Source organism: Callithrix jacchus, chromosome 19 (genome assembly GCF_049354715.1).
Source record: "Callithrix jacchus isolate 240 chromosome 19, calJac240_pri, whole genome shotgun sequence".
NCBI lineage: Eukaryota > Metazoa > Chordata > Mammalia > Primates > Cebidae > Callithrix > Callithrix jacchus.
The window spans coordinates 45,861,629-45,881,460 of record NC_133520.1 but is presented as its reverse complement, the minus strand read 5'-3'; the positions used below and the strand labels follow the sequence as shown (position 1 = coordinate 45,881,460).

The following is a 19,832-nucleotide window of genomic DNA, read 5'->3' as shown; positions in this document are numbered from 1 at the left end:
CTCATGATCCACCCGCCTTGGCCTCCCAAAGTGCTGGGATTACAGGTGTGAGCCACCACGCCTGGCCCTAGTTGAAGACTTTTTTCTAACTAAGAGTGTAAATGCAGTAGCAGGGTACACAATAGATTTCTGCTGGGATGATCAAACTTTGAATTCATGGAATGAAACTGATTGAGGAATGATTTGCTGGATCTAGTCTGCAGTGGCTGGAGGTGTGTCAACCCCTGAGCCAGCGGTGTCCAGCCCTGGAGGTTCTGAGAGAATGGTGCAGGTCACCAGCAAGGCCAGCAGGGACACTAAGGGGGTTTTACAGGCCAAACCTTAATTGAAATGGTTCTTAGTGGTTCATACACTCTAGTAACAAGTGTTCGAAAGCACTAGTTGCAATTTTGTGATTTTTTATATGCAAATGTGCATGGGCGTATCCATTTGTTCACATGTGTGATGTGCTAGAATATGTTTTCATTACTGGAGCTAAAATATTTCAATACTAGAAATACTTAAAACTGGTTTGGTCCATTCAAAATATTCTGCTTAAAGTTCTTCTGCACGTTATCAAGCAGAAGATAGCTGCCTGAGAGACAGTTGTGTTACCAGTCCTTACAAGGAACTGATATCTTACTTTTTCAATCCTGTCTCAAATAGATAATATAATATGAATTGGTTTCCATAGGTTTTATCCCTTCTGCAGATTGGCATTGTTCATTTTAGTGAGGCTTAAACGGCTGGTATCACCTTAAAGTTGTATATTTCTGAAACCTCAGATGGGTAGATGCCCAGATAGATAAAATGCAAATCAAGTCATCAAGTTGTCATGATGAAGAAGCAGTCTGCATAATTGTAATATAAATGTCTGATATTTTTCACCTTTACAAAATGAGGGAAGTCAAGGTAATTTTGCTTGGTAACTGAAGTACATGGAATCTATTTAGAAATGTGGGGAAAAGCACAATGTTTAGTGCGTGCCACCAGTTATGTAAAGCTGTCACAAACAAATCAATCTCTGTCTGCCCTAGATTCAACTCATTTAAAATGAGAGAATGAACTTGATAACCTTTGGCTTCGTAGAGATTCAGCATCCTGCAATAACCTCTCATGTCTTTTAACGTATGCAATGCAAAGAACAAACGAAACACGGTGGAACTTTTTCTAATTCCGTCTCTTCTCTCTTTTTTTCCCCCAGACTATGTCAGAGGGTCACAATGACCTTGCACAATAACGGTTCCACCTCGCCTTTCTTTCCAAACATCAGCTCTTCCTGGATACACAGCCCCTCTGACACAGGGGTCACCCACTTCGGCAGCTACAATGTTTCCCGAGCAGCTGGGAATTTCTCCTCTGCAGACGATACCACCGATGACCCTCTGGGAGGTCACACAGTCTGGCAGGTGGTCTTCATTGCTTTCTTAACGGGCATCCTGGCCTTGGTGACCATCATCGGCAACATCCTGGTCATTGTGTCATTTAAGGTTAACAAGCAGCTGAAGACTGTCAACAACTACTTCCTCTTAAGCCTGGCCTGTGCCGATCTGATTATTGGAGTCATTTCCATGAATCTGTTTACGACCTACATCATCATGAATCGCTGGGCTTTAGGGAACTTGGCCTGTGACCTCTGGCTTGCCATTGACTACGTGGCCAGCAATGCCTCTGTCATGAATCTCCTGGTCATTAGCTTTGACAGATACTTTTCCATCACGAGGCCGCTCACGTACCGAGCCAAACGAACAACAAAGAGAGCTGGTGTGATGATCGGTCTGGCTTGGGTCATCTCCTTTGTCCTTTGGGCTCCTGCCATCTTGTTCTGGCAATACTTTGTTGGAAAGAGGACTGTGCCACCAGGAGAGTGTTTCATTCAGTTCCTCAGTGAGCCCACCATTACTTTTGGCACAGCCATTGCTGCTTTTTATATGCCTGTCACCATTATGACTATTTTATACTGGAGAATCTATAAGGAAACTGAAAAGCGTACCAAAGAGCTTGCTGGGCTGCAAGCATCTGGGACAGAGGCAGAGACAGAAAACTTTGTCCACCCCACGGGCAGTTCTCGAAGCTGCAGCAGTTATGAGCTTCAACAGCAAAGCATGAAACGCTCCCACAGGAGGAAGTATGGCCGCTGCCACTTCTGGTTCACAACCAAGAGCTGGAAACCCAGCTCCGAGCAGATGGACCAAGACCACAGCAGCAGCGACAGCTGGAACAACAACGATGCTGCTGCCTCCCTGGAGAACTCCGCCTCCTCTGACGAGGAGGACATTGGCTCTGAGACAAGAGCCATCTACTCCATCGTGCTCAAGCTTCCAGGTCACAGCACCATCCTCAACTCCACCAAGTTACCCTCAACGGACAACCTGCAGGTGCCTGAGGAGGAGCTGGGGATGGTGGACTTGGAGAGGAAAGCCGACAAGCTACAGACCCGGAAGAGCGTGGACGATGGAGGCAGTTTTCCAAAAAGCTTTTCTAAGCTTCCCATTCAGTTAGAGTCAGCCGTGGACGCAGCCAAGACTTCCGACGTCAACTCGTCGGTGGGTAAGACCACGGCCACTCTACCTCTGTCCTTCAAAGAAGCCACTCTGGCCAAGAGGTTTGCTCTGAAGACCAGAAGTCAGATCACTAAGCGGAAAAGGATGTCCCTCGTCAAGGAGAAGAAAGCAGCCCAGACCCTCAGCGCGATCTTGCTTGCCTTCATCATCACGTGGACCCCATACAACATCATGGTTCTGGTGAACACCTTTTGTGACAGCTGCATACCCAAAACCTTTTGGAATCTGGGCTACTGGCTGTGCTACATCAACAGCACCGTGAACCCCGTGTGCTATGCCCTGTGCAACAAAACATTCCGAACCACTTTCAAGATGCTGCTGCTATGCCAGTGTGACAAAAAAAAGAGGCGCAAACAGCAGTACCAGCAGAGACAGTCAGTCATCTTCCACAAGCGCGCGCCTGAGCAGGCCTTGTAGAGTGAGGTTTTATCAATAGCGGTGACAAAACGCACACATCAACCCACAGACCTTAGGAGGAGAAAGGTGAGGGTGGGGATGATTTCTGGTGATGATAAAAATGGTTTTATCACCCAGATGTGAAAGAAGCTGCCTGATTACTGATCCATTGAGTAAACCCATTTTAATAGGAAATGTCAGTACCAATTCAGCAAAAAACAAAAACACTACTGAACATAAAGAAATTTATTCTGAAATAGACTTCACATTATTTTTCTTAAAGAGGAGAAGAAATATTGCTTCACAGCAATATATACCCACATCGATTTGCCTGGGTCTTTTAATTCCCATTAGCTTTGGAATCTCAGATGAGCATAGGAGGCCCAGTTCCCACATTCTTCCCAAGGATCCCGAAAGTGGGCATCCAGACCCCACGTGGAACACTGCAGGCTAACGAATCTGTGGTTCCAAAATTATTTCATATGTTGCAAAGCTGAATCTTCTTGTCCCAATAGAGCTTTCTGTCTTTTCTTTGGTGTGTCGTTAAACTCTATTTGTGGACTTGATTCTTGATTCTTGCAGAGTCCTGTTTTGTGCAGTTCAAGTTTCGTACAAATAAAAATACTTAAGTATATATATATATACATATATATATGTGTGAGTTCTGCACGCACACACATAGTGTATATAACATAATGGGAAACACTGAACTGGCAAATTCTTCCTGCAATGTACACTTTCAGTACTTTGGTAACTGAGGTTCTCTAGGATCCTAATGCAGCATAAATGTGAAATCAGCCCAGTTTAACGTTTCTGAAACTGGGGCTGTTTCCCACAGAGAGCGGCCAGGCCTTCCCCGCAGGTCTGTGCAGAGTGGACAGGCTCGTGAGTCAGCTGAGCACGGTGGCTTCACCGGGCTTGGTGTTAAGCAATCTCCTTCGTTGATGCCTCAACAGAGCTAAATCGGGGCCCCTCTGAGCTCAAAGAATGAACCACATCCACACGTTTGAATTTAATCATCTAAATCTTAATGTTTCAAAACAAAATTTCTGCTATCTAAACTGCTTGAAACTCAATAATAGTGTCACGTTTGAATGTCACACACAGCAATATATATATAGGCCATATGTGTGTATATATATATATATATATATATATATATATATATATATATATGGCAAAGCAAAAAAACAGAAACCGTGGGAAGAGAGGATGAGGGAGAACACTGTGCTTGATTCTTGCTGAATGGCACCTTTTGAAGAAAATAGGGCTTGCACCTTTGTTGCTCAGCTGTGGCCAGTGCTTTCTGGTGTTCATCGTGTAAACTTCACCCAGGAATAGGTGAGGTTTACGAAGTTACATGTCCTCTGAAGAGAGAATTGCATTCTGAAAAGTAATGCTTCAAATTGATTTTCTTACCTTTTGGTTTAAAAAAAAAAAAAAAAAAAAAATTTGCATTCTCCTTTGAATTGGCCAAAATGTTAACTGTTTTATCTGGGGAGGGGATGGGGTGCTGCCGTCATTGTCCTTGTCCTCGTTGTTGCTGCTGTAGTTGTTGGGGTTTCTTTTCCTTTTGCTGGGGCTGTTTGGGAGGGGGAGGGGAGGGAGGTGGGAGGGCTGTGGAGATATTCCCTTTGTACAGGGCATTCATGTTGTGAACCCAGAGCTGGGTAGAAGCTGCTTTTGTATTCAGTGTGAGGTGGTGTTTACAGGCGACTTTGACCACAGTGGACGTGTACTCAGTGGTGTCGGTGTATCTGAACTATTTAATTTCGTGTTATGTTTATATGCAGAAATATTTATGGATACTACACCAAGTGTTTATTTAATGTTGATAAATATTACTCTTCAGTCTTCAGTCCTGGTGTCCTTTGAAAGTGATTCTTTAGAGTCCACTTGAGCAATGAATAGGATATATTGAGTTTTCCTGTAGCTAAGAAGAAGAAACATGTCATCCTGTTGGCATCGCCAAGTACCTAACCATTTCTAGGTAATAAAAAGTCAACTGTCACTTCAACGTAAATGTTTAAAATCACTCTTTAGTTAAATCCGATGGGAACTGAACAAAGCAACCCTCACTATGGTGTCTGAAATTATTTTACACAGGGGAAAAAAAAAATCAGCCTAATTGTAAGAATGATTTTTTGGGGCCCATATTCAACCAAAGAACAAGAAAAAAAAGACAGTTTTCTAACATGTACAGCAAATTACAGAATGTGTTATTATCCACCTGTGAAACGTCTAGTAAGCAATTGCATCTATATTTTATTACTCAAGTTGGCCTGGCGCTCATAAATATGTGAATGCGTATTCAAGCGTCCCAGCACTCAGCACTTCCCATTCTTTTGGAAACTCCTATCTCACCTCCCTCCCAAAAGGACTGTTGCTTTTATTTAAAAAAAAAAAAAAAAAAGAATTAGATTTGAGAATTAAACCCTGAAATTTATCAGAACTTTGAGAGTCAATTACTATCTCCTTAAACATGATTATTTCCTTATCCTTGTCCTTTTGTGATGCTAATAATGCAGAAAAGGAACAAATCCAAGGCTCTAGGTCTCATTTTTTGTTTTGCTGGTTTTATTATAGAATTGTTCTTAAGCCTCTTATGGATGAAAGCTGCATTTAAATACTGTTTACTGACTTTATAGAAAGGTATGTCCATTCTTGGGTCATTTTCAGAGAAAGAAAACAAGTAAAATAGATTCTTTTGAATATGAAGAATTTACAAGTATAATTGAAGCTGTAGTGAGTGTTTATAATTGGACCTCAGTTACACATGCATTTCTCAAAAGCTTTGTCATTAGAGGAGGTATTCAGTATTTACATATTATCAAGATGTCTTCATCCCAAACCGGGAACCAAATTATTTCATGCCATATGCATGAAGCTTGCAGACATTTCAAGATTAGCCACTTTAATTGAAAAAAGAAAATGATCAAACCTAAAATAAACTACACATGGAGAATATCTTTCTCTCTCTCTGCCTCTCTCTCTTTCTCCCTCTCCTTCCTTCTCTCTCTCTCTCTCTCTCTCACACAAGCACTCACACACATTCTCCCTTCTCCAGGCATTGCCAGATGGTTAAGAGAAGTGAGCTCTCTCTGGCCCCCTGGTTCCCTCGGCTCTGCTCTCCTTTCCCATCATCTCCCTGTGGCCTCTATGCTAGTTCTATTCTTCTAATCCCCCTTTGCCTCTTAAACCCAGCCTTGACTCTCTACATGTTTTTCATTTATCTCTACCCTATCGTGTGCAATCGTTGTCAATTCTGACGGAATGAAAACAAAAACGAAGAGCCTAAGTGTTAGAGTCTGCAGTGGCTGAAGATCTAGAAGGCGTATCAGCTTTCTCTGTCAGGCTTCCCGTGTTGCCCATGGCCAGAGCTCATCGCTCTGCAGAGCACGGGGAGCCCCCTTCCGTATCGAGAGAGAAGCTGGGGTGCAGAGCCCTGCTGCTGCAAAGTTGGCCGTTTCAGCCCCGACTCCGGGAGCAAAGAAGGATGCCAAGGCTCTGCCACAGCAGAGAAGCCTAATACGAGTGACACAGAGAAAGATTCCAGGGATCAGTCAGGGTGTCCTGTACTTACCTGAGTAGAGATGATTCAAAGAAGGGGACCTATTCCAGGAAACTGCCCAATCTCCCCCGGGAGCGTCAGAGGACAGGCGAAGGTAGTGCAGTAAGGTCAAAGCAGCATTGAATTTAGGATGAGGAGCGCTGAGTTCCTGGCCCAGTTTAGTATGTCCTTAGGCGTACTTGTCACTTACCCTAAATTTCTGGGTTTTCTCCTCATCGCTCAAACTAAGCAACAACACCAGAGCTTCTCTAATCTGCCTTCTGATGGCAAATCAGTCCAAACTGAGGTCAGTAACTACCGTGATGAAAGTAAAATGGTGTATTGGATGAATGCTTGAAATATTCAGATTTTATATTCTTTGAGGTTATTTACTTACTGTAGTTCAACACCACAAAATCTAAGGAAGCCTTGAAATTTTCTGGTAAACCCAGAGTTGCATGGTGTCAAATACTGCTCCAACCCAGTGCCTGAGGTCTGGCAACCTTACAAAATATAGTTTCTGGGTAGCAGGTGTTTGCTTTGGTTTTACAATAGCATTTATCATAATAGGACTGAAACTGCATAGAATACAACACTCCGAAGTTATTTTTTAACCTAAACGACCCTACTTCTAGCACATCCTCTGAAAGAATATTTTGCTCCCATGCTATGTGTAACGAAGTTACTTCAGCAGTGTCAACTCCAGCCCTTAATAGGTTCAAGGACAATTTTACTACTTTTTTTTTAATTGCATTTTAGGTTTTGGGGTACATGTGCAGAACATGCAAGATAGTTGCATAGGTACACACGTGGCAGTGTGTTTTGCTGCCTTCCTCCCCTTCACCCACATTTGGCATTTCTCCCCAGGCTATCCCTCCCCAGCTCCTGCCCCGCTGTCCCTCCCCTATTCCCCCCAATAGACCCCAGTGTTTAGTACTCCCTTCCCTGTGTCCATGTGTTCTCATTGTTCATCACCCGCCTATGAGTGAGAATATGTGGTATTTCATTTTCTGTTCTTGTGTCAGTTTGCTGAGCTTTTCTACAGACTTCAGTTACACTCTGTTTTTCTCTTTCCCTGACTTTAAATATTCAGCCTCTTCCGGCATTAATCTGTGAGTCAGTATTGTAGACCTAAGAGGAAGATTTCTAGAATGGTAACCCAGTGCTCTTTAGAACTGGAGAATTTCATTTTCTTTTTCTGGATTTAGCGTTCATGTCTGGGAAAGGAGGCAAATGATAAGGTAATAAAAATGAATAAAGAAGATCTAGTTCCTAAAATGACTATACTCCACATTGTAACTGCACAATGTTTTGTTGTACAGCTCAAAAATGAGCAAGTGTTAGTATTAATAGGCATGCATTACATTCACAGCTTCACGCACAGATGGACAGTGCGTTTGGGTAGATGGAAGTCATCCCAATGCGGTGCTAGAACATTAGGCTTCTGTTGGTTCTGGTAGAAGAACCACAGAGACTCACACAGAACTCTGGTGAGACTCACACATACAACTCTGGTCTGGGCTGAGACCACCCCCAAAAAAATCATCTAGAGAACCAAAAAGGCTCATGTCTCAGTTGCATTCTACATAAAAGTTAAAGGGGCTATGTTTTCCACTCCAAAGAAGTGTCAGTAGAACTTTCCTCACCCAAATTATAACCCAGTAATCCTATCTTAAACTAAAAAGATTATCCCCAGAATGTAAAAGCTTACTCTTTGTTATTTCTTGAAACCCAAATGCTTAGCAGTCCTGCATTTCACATACAAACCTCAAAACTCTTTTTGTCCTGTATTCTGTGAGTTCCTTGATGATAGAAATTGGGTCTTATTCATCCCTCTGTATCCTGTGGCTCACACAGAATCTGGTAAATTGCATATATTCAATAAATGTTGAATATCTAATAACCTCATATAATTAATATGTTATATTAATTATATTATTAATTAATATGTTGTATTAATTATATTATTAATTAATATAACATATTATCAAAATTCTGTGTACATCAATGCCCCAGTCAGGTGTTATTTGGCTGGGAAATGCAAAGTGTTCACAAATAAGGTTATCCAATCAAATATCCCTGAGCAGTAAGGAGAAATATTTTAAACAGACTTGAGTTGTAAACAAATACTTTAGAGTCCAAAATGGAAAAGAAAATTAACTCTCTCTTTTTATCCCTAGTCCTGGAGACATGGATTTGTTCTAGATACTGGATTTGTTTGATACTAGTTACTGGATTTGTTGACCAATCTGGTAAAGTCAGAAACTTTACTGGCTTGGTCAACAAAGAGAAACTTTTGATTGTATAAAAGAGTAAAATTCATTGAAAGGATAATTCTTTTGAAACAGGCTTCTTGGTTGCTCGCTGTAGTTAAGAGAAGCATCTAGAGAACCTGGAGAGTTCATAAATGTAGTTTTCTGTACAAGTGAAGATCTGTAGTTTGGCTTACAAATCCTTGCATGTAGTTTTGCTTGGTGTGGAAAGTTATTAGGGAGAATCCTTTATCCTGTTCTGCAAGCAATCAAACACGTGCTGTCCCTTCCATCCATTCCTTGTCCAGTACCCAGGCATTTCCAGCCTCCTCCACGCAACACTTCAGACTTCCTTTGGGCATTGCTTAGAGCTATGTGATGGCCACAGTTTGGGCAAAGTCCTTCTTGGTAACAATATAAAAATTGTTACCAAGTTTGGTGCAGGCTTGAGGAATAATTACATTAAAATGGGCTTCCATGTTGGTTAATCAGCATGCTGATTTCTCTCGGCAGGAAGCTCTCAGGGAAATGTCTATGAATCATTTAAAGATGCTCTCTGGTGGATAGAGAAACCACAGTCCAAAACCAGATGGGTGTATATTTGCTTTGTAAGCAAAGGGCATGTATCATACTCGCATCTAAAACAGTGTCCACATCTTTGCCAAAGGCACTGAATTTTACCTTTTTTTATTACCTCGTGGCCAGCACTTCCTCAGTAGGCATTTCGGGTGTGTCACAAACCATTTTCATTTTAATTCTGAAAAAGTCAATCGTCTGTAGTCTGTACTATAAAATGATGCCTGCGACTTTGTGGTGAATATTATCCCCAAGTTAACAGTGAAATAAGTAAATAAAACTATTATTGAACAAAGAGTGTGGTTTGCTTTCATTCAATCCAGGGTCTATAACGCAGGAGCAGCTTCTTGTTGTATAAAAGGGTAGAATTCATTGAAAGGATAATTCTGAACAGCCTGCTATTTGCATTGATTTCTCTTTCTTTCTCACACGCAAAAGAACTTCCTTTAAAAACCCTCATGGTTCTCTCATGATCCAAATACTTCCTGATCATGTGTTTGTAGGAGTACAGGCCTGTGTAACCTACACCCACACACATAGCCCTCACTCCAAAAGTACATGTGAAGAAAAACACTTACCTGTACATACATATATGGAAGGGGAATTTTCTTTTAAGGAATGCTTATCTTTTTTTTTCCAGGTATATTTTTGTTTCTTTTAGACTCCACAGAAAATATTTTCTCACTGAAGGAAAAAACACAAGCCTCATATTTTAATACGCTGACTTTAAAATTGCTGGAAGTGAAGGTACTCTGGGCAAGAGATGATGTATTTTTGAATGGAATGCTTGAACACTTAATATTTTACAACCTGTATCATAGAAACCATCGCCTCTTTAGTCTTTAGTGCAAGAAAGAACAAGAAGAGTACGAGAGAGAGAAAAAAAAGAGAAAGAAAGCTACATTTACAGCTACATATATATAGAGAGAAAGAGATTACATCTATACGTATATATTGTATATGTGTGTGTATGTATATACATATATATATATACTTTCTCTCCCTCACAACTTTTTCTGGCAGTCATTACATCTTCATATCTTCATCCTCAGTTTGCAATTTGAACCTGTGCTCACTGAAACATCAGACATCCCCTCTCCTTCTCTGTTCTGCTATTTCATGCTGGAACTCTTAGCATTTAGATCAACGTACGTGTCCAGAAAAGAAACTGCTTTTCTAATACGAAAATTAGCTGGGTGTGGTGGCCCGTGCCTGTAGTCCCAGCTACTCAGGAGGCTGAGGCAGGAGAAGTGCTTGAATCCAGGAGGCAGAGACTGCAGTGAGCCGAGATTGCGCCACTGCACTCCAGCCTGGCGCCTGGTGACAGAACAAGACTCTGTCTCAAAAAAAAAAAAAACTGCTTTTCTCACTTCTCTATAAGAGTATGCATTTTTACATAAAACTCATATGAGATTGAAGAAGAAAAGTTTTCTGTTGTGTTAAATTCTTCTTTAATTTGCTGCACACATTCATGCAATATGAAATATTGACTATGGAAAGAAACACTGGCTGGAAGTATGGAAGATAAATAAACCATAAGGATATGTCAATATTGGAAATATCCACTAAGTATGAGTAGATTTTCAACCGGAAAGTACTGTGTTGGGGAGTTGATAAATAGCTTTTGGAAAAGCTTTGCCACTTCCTTATCCAAATGGTTACGTGAAGAAGAATTTTTATGAAATATGACCAACCAATCAATTGATTTAAATATTTACCCTAATTATTATTACTTTTTTTTTTTTTTTTTTTTTGAGACGGAGTTTCGCTCTTGTTACCCAGGCTGGAGTGCAATGGCGCAATCTCGGCTCACCGCAACCTCTGCCTCCTGGGTTCAGGCAATTCTCCTGCCTCAGCCTCGAGTAGCTGGGATTGCAGGCATGCACCACCAGGCCCAGCTAATTTTTTGTACTTTTTTTTTTAGTAGAGACGGGGTTTCACCATGTTGACCAGGGATGGTCTTGATCTCTCGACCTCGTGATCCACCCGTCTCGGCCTCCCAAAGTGCTTGGATTACAGGCTTACCCTAATTATTATTTTATTTGACTGAACTGAGATATTTCACCAGTGAAATAAATATTTCTCTCACAGGAATCATATATGTCTAATAAAAATTAATATTTTTTGAACTACATAGCATATTTTTAAAAGCATTAAAAATGAACATGACTTAAGCAATAAGCATGAATGATCTTTCATCAAAATTGAATCTCACCTAAAAAGGTTTGGAAGAGTAGAGAGAGAGAGAGCACTTTTTTGAAAAGGCGTCCTGTGGTCCAGAGCATTTAAAGGGTCATGAAGAGGATGCAGCGAGCTACGGCTTGGAATAGAAGTTCCTTGGTCTAATTGTGGTCATTCTTGGGCTTTTTTGCCCACCACCCCTTCACTTTCATTCTTGCTTCTGTTTCTTGGAGATGGCATGCGCATATTTCAGTAGAACTTGTCATTATCCGTGAGAATTAAACAACAGCATACAGGTTATGAAAAGGCGGAAGGAGCCTTCACAGTAACAGTCTGTAAAAGACTGGTCTTCATTTCAGCTATGTGGAGAGTAATGACAAGAATCACGTTGGAATGAGAGCCTCGGATTGTGGAGACGCTCGCTTTCTTTAGCACTGTGTTTCTAAAGAGACTATTTTAGCCATAGTTTATAAGAGTAGAATGACTAACTCAATCTTGCAACAAAAGGGAAAGAGAGTTGTCATTGAAGGCGATGCAGCTAGTGAGAGATGTTGCTGAGATTTCAACTCACATCTCCAACCCCCAAGCTTTTATTCTGCCTATTTTGACACCTATCATTTGCCAATTAACTATTGCGAAGTAGCTGAGAAATCGGAAATCTCTGCAGGAGAAAAGCCTTTAGATACAGAAAACATAATCCAGGGGCTAATCCGTAGGGCTAATTTATTTATTTATTTTGAGACAGCGTCTCACTCTGTTACAAAGGTTAGAGTGCAGTGGTGTGATCTCGGCTCACTGTAACCTCTACCTTCCAGGTTCAGGCAATTCTCCTGCCTCAGCCTCCTGAGTAGCTGGGATTACAGGCGCTCGCCCCCACGCCCGGCTAATTTTTTGTATTTTTAGTAGAGATGGGGTTTCACCACATGTTGGCCAGGCTGGATTTGAACTCTTGACCTCAAGTGATCCACCTGCCTCGACCTCCAAGTGCTAGGATTACAGGTGCGAGCCAGTGCACCCGGTCAGGGATAGACATTTTTATTAGGACCCAGAAGATGTCTTCTGATTCCCACATGCCTGTGAAAGACAGGCAAACCTGTGTAGACCAAAGATGAGTAAGATGAGCTCTGAACCCCTGGTAACACCCAAAACATGATGGGCTCATCAGCATGTAAACAAAGATTGATCCCAAAAAATGACGCTTGCATCAATTTTTAAGATCTTTTGATTGATACCTTAGGATTCCTTTGTAATTCTTTAAAAAATGATTGCATCACACTTCTCTTCTTGGAATTTCTCTTCATTCTAGACAATGCAGTGGGCTAGGATATTTACATGAAAATCCACTATCAATGCTCTAGACTCACTGAATGACATGTCTCTCGTCATAACATCCTGTGTATAATGTATGTATCTATCAGACTTCTTCCCTAATTCATATGACCAATTGCTTTTTCCCATTAAAAAAATGGGATGTTGATTTTTAAAAGTTTTTTATTTGTTTTATTTAGTGGAAACTATTTTTAATATCTATGTCAGCTGTGTATGTATTTGGCTTAATCTCAGCCCATGTTTTTGTCATGACGCTCACTAAACTTTCCTTATCTTAACTAACTTACCTTTCTGAATCAAACCATTCTCCTTCAAGCAATTAATTCATAAAGATGACAAAATTTGTGATTTGTCTTCTGATACAAATCAGGCCGAAAGTGGAGTGTGGTCCCGTCGCACACTCACGAGAGGGATGATTCCTTGACATTTAGTTTGATAGGGCCAATGGAATTTTGATAATATTCTAGCTTATTAAACCTCTGACCCATTTATGTGAGCAGATCTCTAAGTGTGACAACTCCTCTGTTCTGGCTTCTACAAAACAAAGTCCCTTTAAAACCTGACTGCAGCTGGGCACAGTGGCTCACGTCTGTAATCCCAGCACTTTGGGATGCCGAGGCGGGTGAATCACCTGAGATCAGGAGTACAAGACCAGCCTGGGCAACATGGTGAAACCCCATCACTACTAACAATACCAAAAATTAGCCAGAAGTAGTGGCAGGTGACTGTAATCCCAGCCACTCAGGAGGCTGAGATAGGAGACTCACTTGAGCCCGGGAGGCGGAGATTGCAGTGAGCTGAAATCGTGCTATTGCACTACAGCCTGGGCAACAAGAACCAAACTCCATCTCAAAACAAAAAAGAAAACCTGACTGCTATAAGTGGTTCCACCTGCAGGGTAGACAGCCTTAGAAGTGATTGACTACGTTATTGTGCTGCCTGGGTTAGCTTGAAATGGAAACAATCAATAGCAATTCAGACCAAAACACAGAAGAAAAAAACTAACAAAGACAACAAATGAAAAACCAATTACTACCCACCATGTGCAGTGAGTTCCTTCAGCTGTGACTTTTCAGGGGAGGACCTCCTCTAAAGTTAACTTCAAAACAATATAAAAAGGCCAATCCTTTGCCAGTAGGCCAGAGGTAAATATTTTCCCAGATACTATTGTGTAAAATCACCCCCACCCTTGCTGTAGAGCCAGTGCCATTATCTTTAGGTGTTGGAAGTTATAGAGGAAGTGGCGGGGTGGATAAAAGATGGCTCCCTGCACACCCCCCTCCTTACTCCACCAATCCACACCCCTTCCAGTTTCTAGTTCAGACCTGCTAGGGCAGAGCTACTGCAGGAGCCCAGATAGAAAACTTGGCAGAATTCGACTCCCTTTTTGATTGTGTGAGAAACAAACAGTGCATGTCTAATACAAGCTTTCTTTGCCACAATGGGAAAACTGAGTTAATAGTCTAACCTTTCTCTCTGCTCAACCTGTGGACAGAACCCCAAATCCCTAACATGTCCCTTAACCCAGAATTAAGGGTCACCTTCATATGTACATTCTTCGTTTGGTTTGTTTATTTGTTTGGAGATGGAGTCTAACTTGCTCTGCTGCCCAGGATGGAGTGCAGTGGCATGACCTCTGCTCACTGCAACTTCCGCCTCCCAGTTCAAGTGATTCTCCTGCCTCAGGCACCAGAGTAGCTGGGATTATAGGCATGTGCCACCATGCCTGGCTAATTTTGTATTTTTAGTAGAGACAGGGGTCTCACCATGTCGGCCACTTCAATACTGGTCTCCCACTCCTAACTTCAAGTGACCCTCCCCACCTCAGCCTCCCAGAGTGCTGGGATTACAGGCGTGAACCACCGCACACGGCCCATATGTACTTTCTGGTACACTTTAAGACCTTCCTGCTTCTGAAGCAAAAAAAAAAAAAATCAAATGTGTGTACTATTAAGCAGATTACATCTCCTGTTAGCTAAGTGGCAGCAAACAGTAGGTGACTTCAGAAGATGGAGCCAATGTGTAAAAACAGAGATAAAGACCATTAAAGAGAAAATAAATACTCACTGCTTATAATGAGATAATGAGTTCCTTTCGAACTTTCAGGATTCTAGAATAATATTAAGATCCACTCAATGCACATCATAGATTAAGCCACCCTGTCTAGAATATCAAAGATTTTTGAGTTGGAAGGGAAATTTTAAATATTCTCCAGTCAAATTTATATTCAATACAAGGGGCCCTCCCACAGCATCCTTGATGACAGACCACCAGGGTTCTGTGTTAATAACTGCAATGACAAAAATCCTACATATTAAATTAAGGAGGCCACCTTGTGTTTAGGCAGTTTCCATTTAATCCACCAATTCTAATCTTGGCTTCTAGGGCACAGCTGGGTGGTGTGAAATACATGAGGCCTTTCCAGATAGTACAAGAATACGGTCAGTTTAACTGTCACTTTCCAGATCCTCAACTGCCACAGGTACTCAGTGTCAGATCATCCCAGCACTTCCAGAGGTACTCAGTGTCAGATCGTCCCAGCACTGCCAGAGGTACTCAGTGTCAGATCGTCCCAGCACTGCCAGAGGTACTCAGTCTCAGATTGTCCTAGCACTGCCAGAGGTACTCAGTCTCAGATTGTCCCAGCACTGCCAGAGGTACTCAGTGTCAGATCATCCCAGCACTGCCAGAGGTACTCAGTCTCAGATTGTCCTAGCACTGCCAGAGGTACTCAGTGTCAGATCGTCCCAGCACTGCCAGAGGTACTCAGTGTCAGATCATCCCAGCACTGCCAGAGGTACTCAGTCTCAGATTGTCCTAGCACTGCCAGAGGTACTCAGTGTCAGATCGTCCCAGCACTGCCAGAGGTACTCAGTGTCAGATCGTCCCAGCACTGCCAGAGGTACTCAGTCTCAGATTGTCCTAGCACTGCCAGAGGTACTCAGTCTCAGATTGTCCCAGCACTGCCAGAGGTACTCAGTGTCAGATCATCCCAGCACTGCCAGAGGTACTCAGTCTCAGATTGTCCTAGCACTGCCAGAGGTACTCAGTGTCAGATCGTCCCAGCACTGCCAGAGGTACTCAGTGTCAGATCGTCCCAGCACTGCCAGAGGTACTCAGTCTCAGATTGTCCCAGCACTGCCAGAGGTACTCAGTCTCAGATTGTCCTGCTTGGAAAGATCATCTTCGTTACACCTGCCTTTCCATTGTACACCACATACCTCTTGACCAGTCTGAATCTTATTACTACATGCAAAAATATCTGGACAACAAACAAAAGGACAGTTTCAAATTTCATGGTTCCTAAGAGAATGTTCTGTGGCAGAAGGGCAAATAGGGAGTCCTCAAGAAATATCAAAGAGGACAGTGCCTTATTTCATCTAGAGAACCAACTTTTATTCCATCCATCTATCCATCATCCATCCATCCATCCATCCACCCATTCATTCATTAACCATCAATCCATTCATCCATTTTCGATTCATTCATCTGTGTATCTACTGCAATCATCTATTCATCTATCCATGCATTCATTTATTCATCCATCCATCTATCAGTTCACTTATGAATTAGAATTCAAAGGTGAAGTGGCCATTATAAAAACACATGTCTATGGACTGGAAAGTTAGTTCACACTTTTTTTCAATTTAAAAAAAATGTAATTTAGCTGATCAGTTTGACAGTAAGGACTGGCTTTGCCAGTTGGATTATATGGCTTACATTTTCCATAAGGTGAATTATAAAATCTACACTATAAGGTTTTGATAAAAATATATTTAATAAACAGAGATAATCTGGCATAAGTAGGAAATTGCATCATTTGAACTATTAAACTTATGAGAAAATTGTTTAGAGAACAAACTAAAAATATGCATGGGATCAATAGCTTTTAAAGATTATTTTGAGTGTATGTGAGACAAAAAGGAGAGAACTTTATCCAGAGTATCATCACACAAGAATAGAAAACCAAATACTGCATGTTCGCGACAAGCGGGTGTCAAACAATGAGATCACATGGACACAAGGAGGGGAACATCACACACCGGAGCCTGTCAGGGGATGGGGGCCTAGGGGAGGGATAGCATTAGGACAGTGTAGATGACGGGGGGCGGGGGTGAATGCAGCAAACCACCATGGCACATGTATATCTATGCAACAAACCTACACATTCTGCACATGTACCAAGAACTTAAAGTATAATTTAAAAATAAAACTATTAGCAAGATTAAATAACTATGCATTAAACTGTACAAATGCAGCAAGTTACTTTATATGCATAGTCAAAGACATTCAATATTGAAATGAATCTCCACTGAAACTAAAACATTAAATCAAATAAATGCCTTAAAAATCTGAAAAAAAGAGAACTTGTGTAGAACGCAGAATAATGAACCTCATCAACCATATGACAGATCTCTAAATGTATGATAACCGCCATTTCTCCTTCCCATCACTTACTTCCCACTTTAGTCCTCCCTGATGATTGCCACCATTCCTCATAATGCATGTCTAGAGCATCACTAAGGCAGGAAGGAATCAGCGATCTCAACAAGGCTCTCCCTGTCTTTCTGGAGTTCCAGCTCACACCCCATCCTGGCCCTAATGATATACTCCATAAACCTCACTGCCTGCACTGTAAGCAGCCAGCAAAAGACTATAGCAACACCCACTTCATCTCCTAATAAACCATCAAGTGGCTTGAAGACAATTTCTTACTCAGCCTAGGGGTAATTGCACGTATTAGCAGGTGCTGTAGCTGCCTCAAAGCACAATCAACTAAAAAGTAGAAGACAGTCAAAAAGTAGGGGCACGTGAAGAAAAAGAGGTTGAGGGAAAATAAGTGTGTATCCAATTATGCTAAAGAGGAGAGTGCACAGCAAAAAACAAGGCTACTGGTGACATCACTAGAGTCAGTATTTGAAATACACAGCGACGTCACACTCACATAGGAGGCTAAGCTTTTGAGAGGGTAAGAGGTTGCTATGTTCCTTGTGCCTTTCAATCCAGTGCTTTCTCTATCACCACCACCATTCCTCCCCAGTCCTGACCAAACCCTGTTTACAAAACTGTATGTTGCTACAAATGCTGCTCTTATTGTTAGTACTGAGTATCAACTTGACTGGATTGAAGGATGCAAAATATTGTTCCTGGGTGTGTCTGTGAGGGTGTTGCCAAAGGACATGCACATTTGAGCCAGTGGGCTAGGAAAGCCAAGTCCATCCTTTTCAGGAAGAAAAATGTAAAAGGGCGAGACTGGCCTAACCTTCCAGCCTACATCTTTCTCCAGTGTGAGATGCTTCCTGCCCTTGAATGTCAAACTCCAAGTTCTTCGGTTTTGGGACTCAGACTGGCCCTTCTTGCTTCTCAGCTTGCAGGTGGCCTATTTTGGGACCTTGGGATCATGTGAGTTAAGGCTTAATAAAATCCCCTTTATATATACATATTTATCTTACTAGTTCTGTCCCTCTAGAGAAGCGTGACTAATACAACGGCCTTCAAAGAAAGTGTTGATCCAAGAAGAATGAAGAGTCCAAAATCTTACCTTCAAATCTTCTAGGCAGATTTTTAATAAATCAGTATTAGAAAAAGAAGTCTTTTCCAAAGTAATAGCCAGGCACCCAAAACAGAAAAATCGTTTTTAGAAATGCTAAAACCTCCCTTGGGCTTCTAACAAAGGATGTCTGACTCTGCACCCCCAGAAATGCTGCTCTACTCAAATATACTCACCAGGCCACCAGTGTCTGGCTCTAGCCCTCACCTGGGCATGGGTGTTACCAACCTGTACAGCAGATCCTTGAATAATGTCATTTTGTTTAACATTGTTTCATTATAACGTTGAGGAAAAGAAATGATCCCTGGCCTGGGCCACCGTGTGGAGTGGGTGTGTTCTCCCCATGTTTACGTGGATTTTCTCCAGGTCCTCTGGTTTCCTCTCACATTCAAAAGCTGTCCCCATACCTGAGCTTTATAATTCACCTGGAATTGGTGTGTCTACACGGTCTCAGTGCACCCTGAGCTCCAAGAACAGGCTCCAGCCACCCGCCATCCTGATCTGGAATACACAGGCAAGTATCGTCCTTGTTTTCATTAACCTTTCTTTAATGTACCTATAGCCCACATTTATTTCCATGCTCAACAGCAAATGTGTTTGGGTCTTTTTTTATAAGCATGGTGATGGTTTTGTGACCAGAAATATGCCACAGGAACTCTTACATCAGTTAGCCTGTGGTGAAACTGGTTTTGTGAGTCATTATTTCACTTACAAGTTGCAGTTTCTAAGAACCTGTTGACCACGCTGAGTGAAGACTTACTGTATTATCGTTACAGAATCAACAGGTATGCCTGCTGTGTAGTAACAGGCCGGTTGTGCCGACAGCAGGAACGTAGCAGAGAAGGTTTAACTACTGCAGAGGATTGGGCAAGGGGATGGAGACAGATGTTCAGATCTGGTTTTTCAGGAGGTTTTAGGCTGGGATTTTTAAGGGGATTATGGAAGGTGAGAGGCTGGAGAATTGGGATTGTTGATTGGTTGGGGTAAGGGAGATGAAATTGTCAGGACACGGAAACTGCATTCTTTGGTAAATCAACTACTTGTGGGGGTTTTTTGGACCAGCTGAAGCCAGGAGGGTGTTGAGATCAGCTGGTGTCAGGGGGATTTTTCAGATTAGCTGAGTCATCAGTTTTATTAGTATGCAGGACTTGAAGGATTGTCTCTAAGGGAAGACTTAATGATTTATAATGGTTAAGTTATGGGGAATCTTAACCTTATAACAGGGCCTATGTGATTTTGAGGCAATGGGCATTAAATAATTATGAGAAAGCAGGTCATAGAATAAACTGACTTAACGATTAATGTTAAAGTGCTGATTACTTTTGTAAAGTATATAGGGGTGGTTTTAGTCTTCCCTAGGCTTAGTCATACCTCAGCCCTGAGGTGAGAGCTAATGCAGTGTGAACTGGGTGAAGACCACTCTAGCTTTTTCCTGCTAGCAAGGCCCACAGTTG

At 41.8% G+C, this 19,832-nt stretch overlaps 1 protein-coding gene across 8 annotated transcripts in view; it reads left to right on the top strand.

The window, feature by feature from the left end:
- The window catches only part of CHRM3 (cholinergic receptor muscarinic 3), a 507,768-nt gene extending 498,156 nt beyond the window's left edge, over nucleotides 1-9,612 (top strand). For all 8 annotated transcript variants that reach the window (XM_035280815.3, XM_054248167.2, XM_054248168.2 and 5 more), the window contains one exon: nucleotides 1,184-9,612. In XM_035280815.3, coding sequence (XP_035136706.2) covers nucleotides 1,203-2,960 — 1,758 coding nt within the window. In that variant the 5' untranslated portion in view covers nucleotides 1,184-1,202 and the 3' untranslated portion in view covers nucleotides 2,961-9,612. The remainder of the gene's footprint in view (nucleotides 1-1,183) is intronic.
- The last annotated feature ends 10,220 nt before the right edge of the window (nucleotides 9,613-19,832 follow it).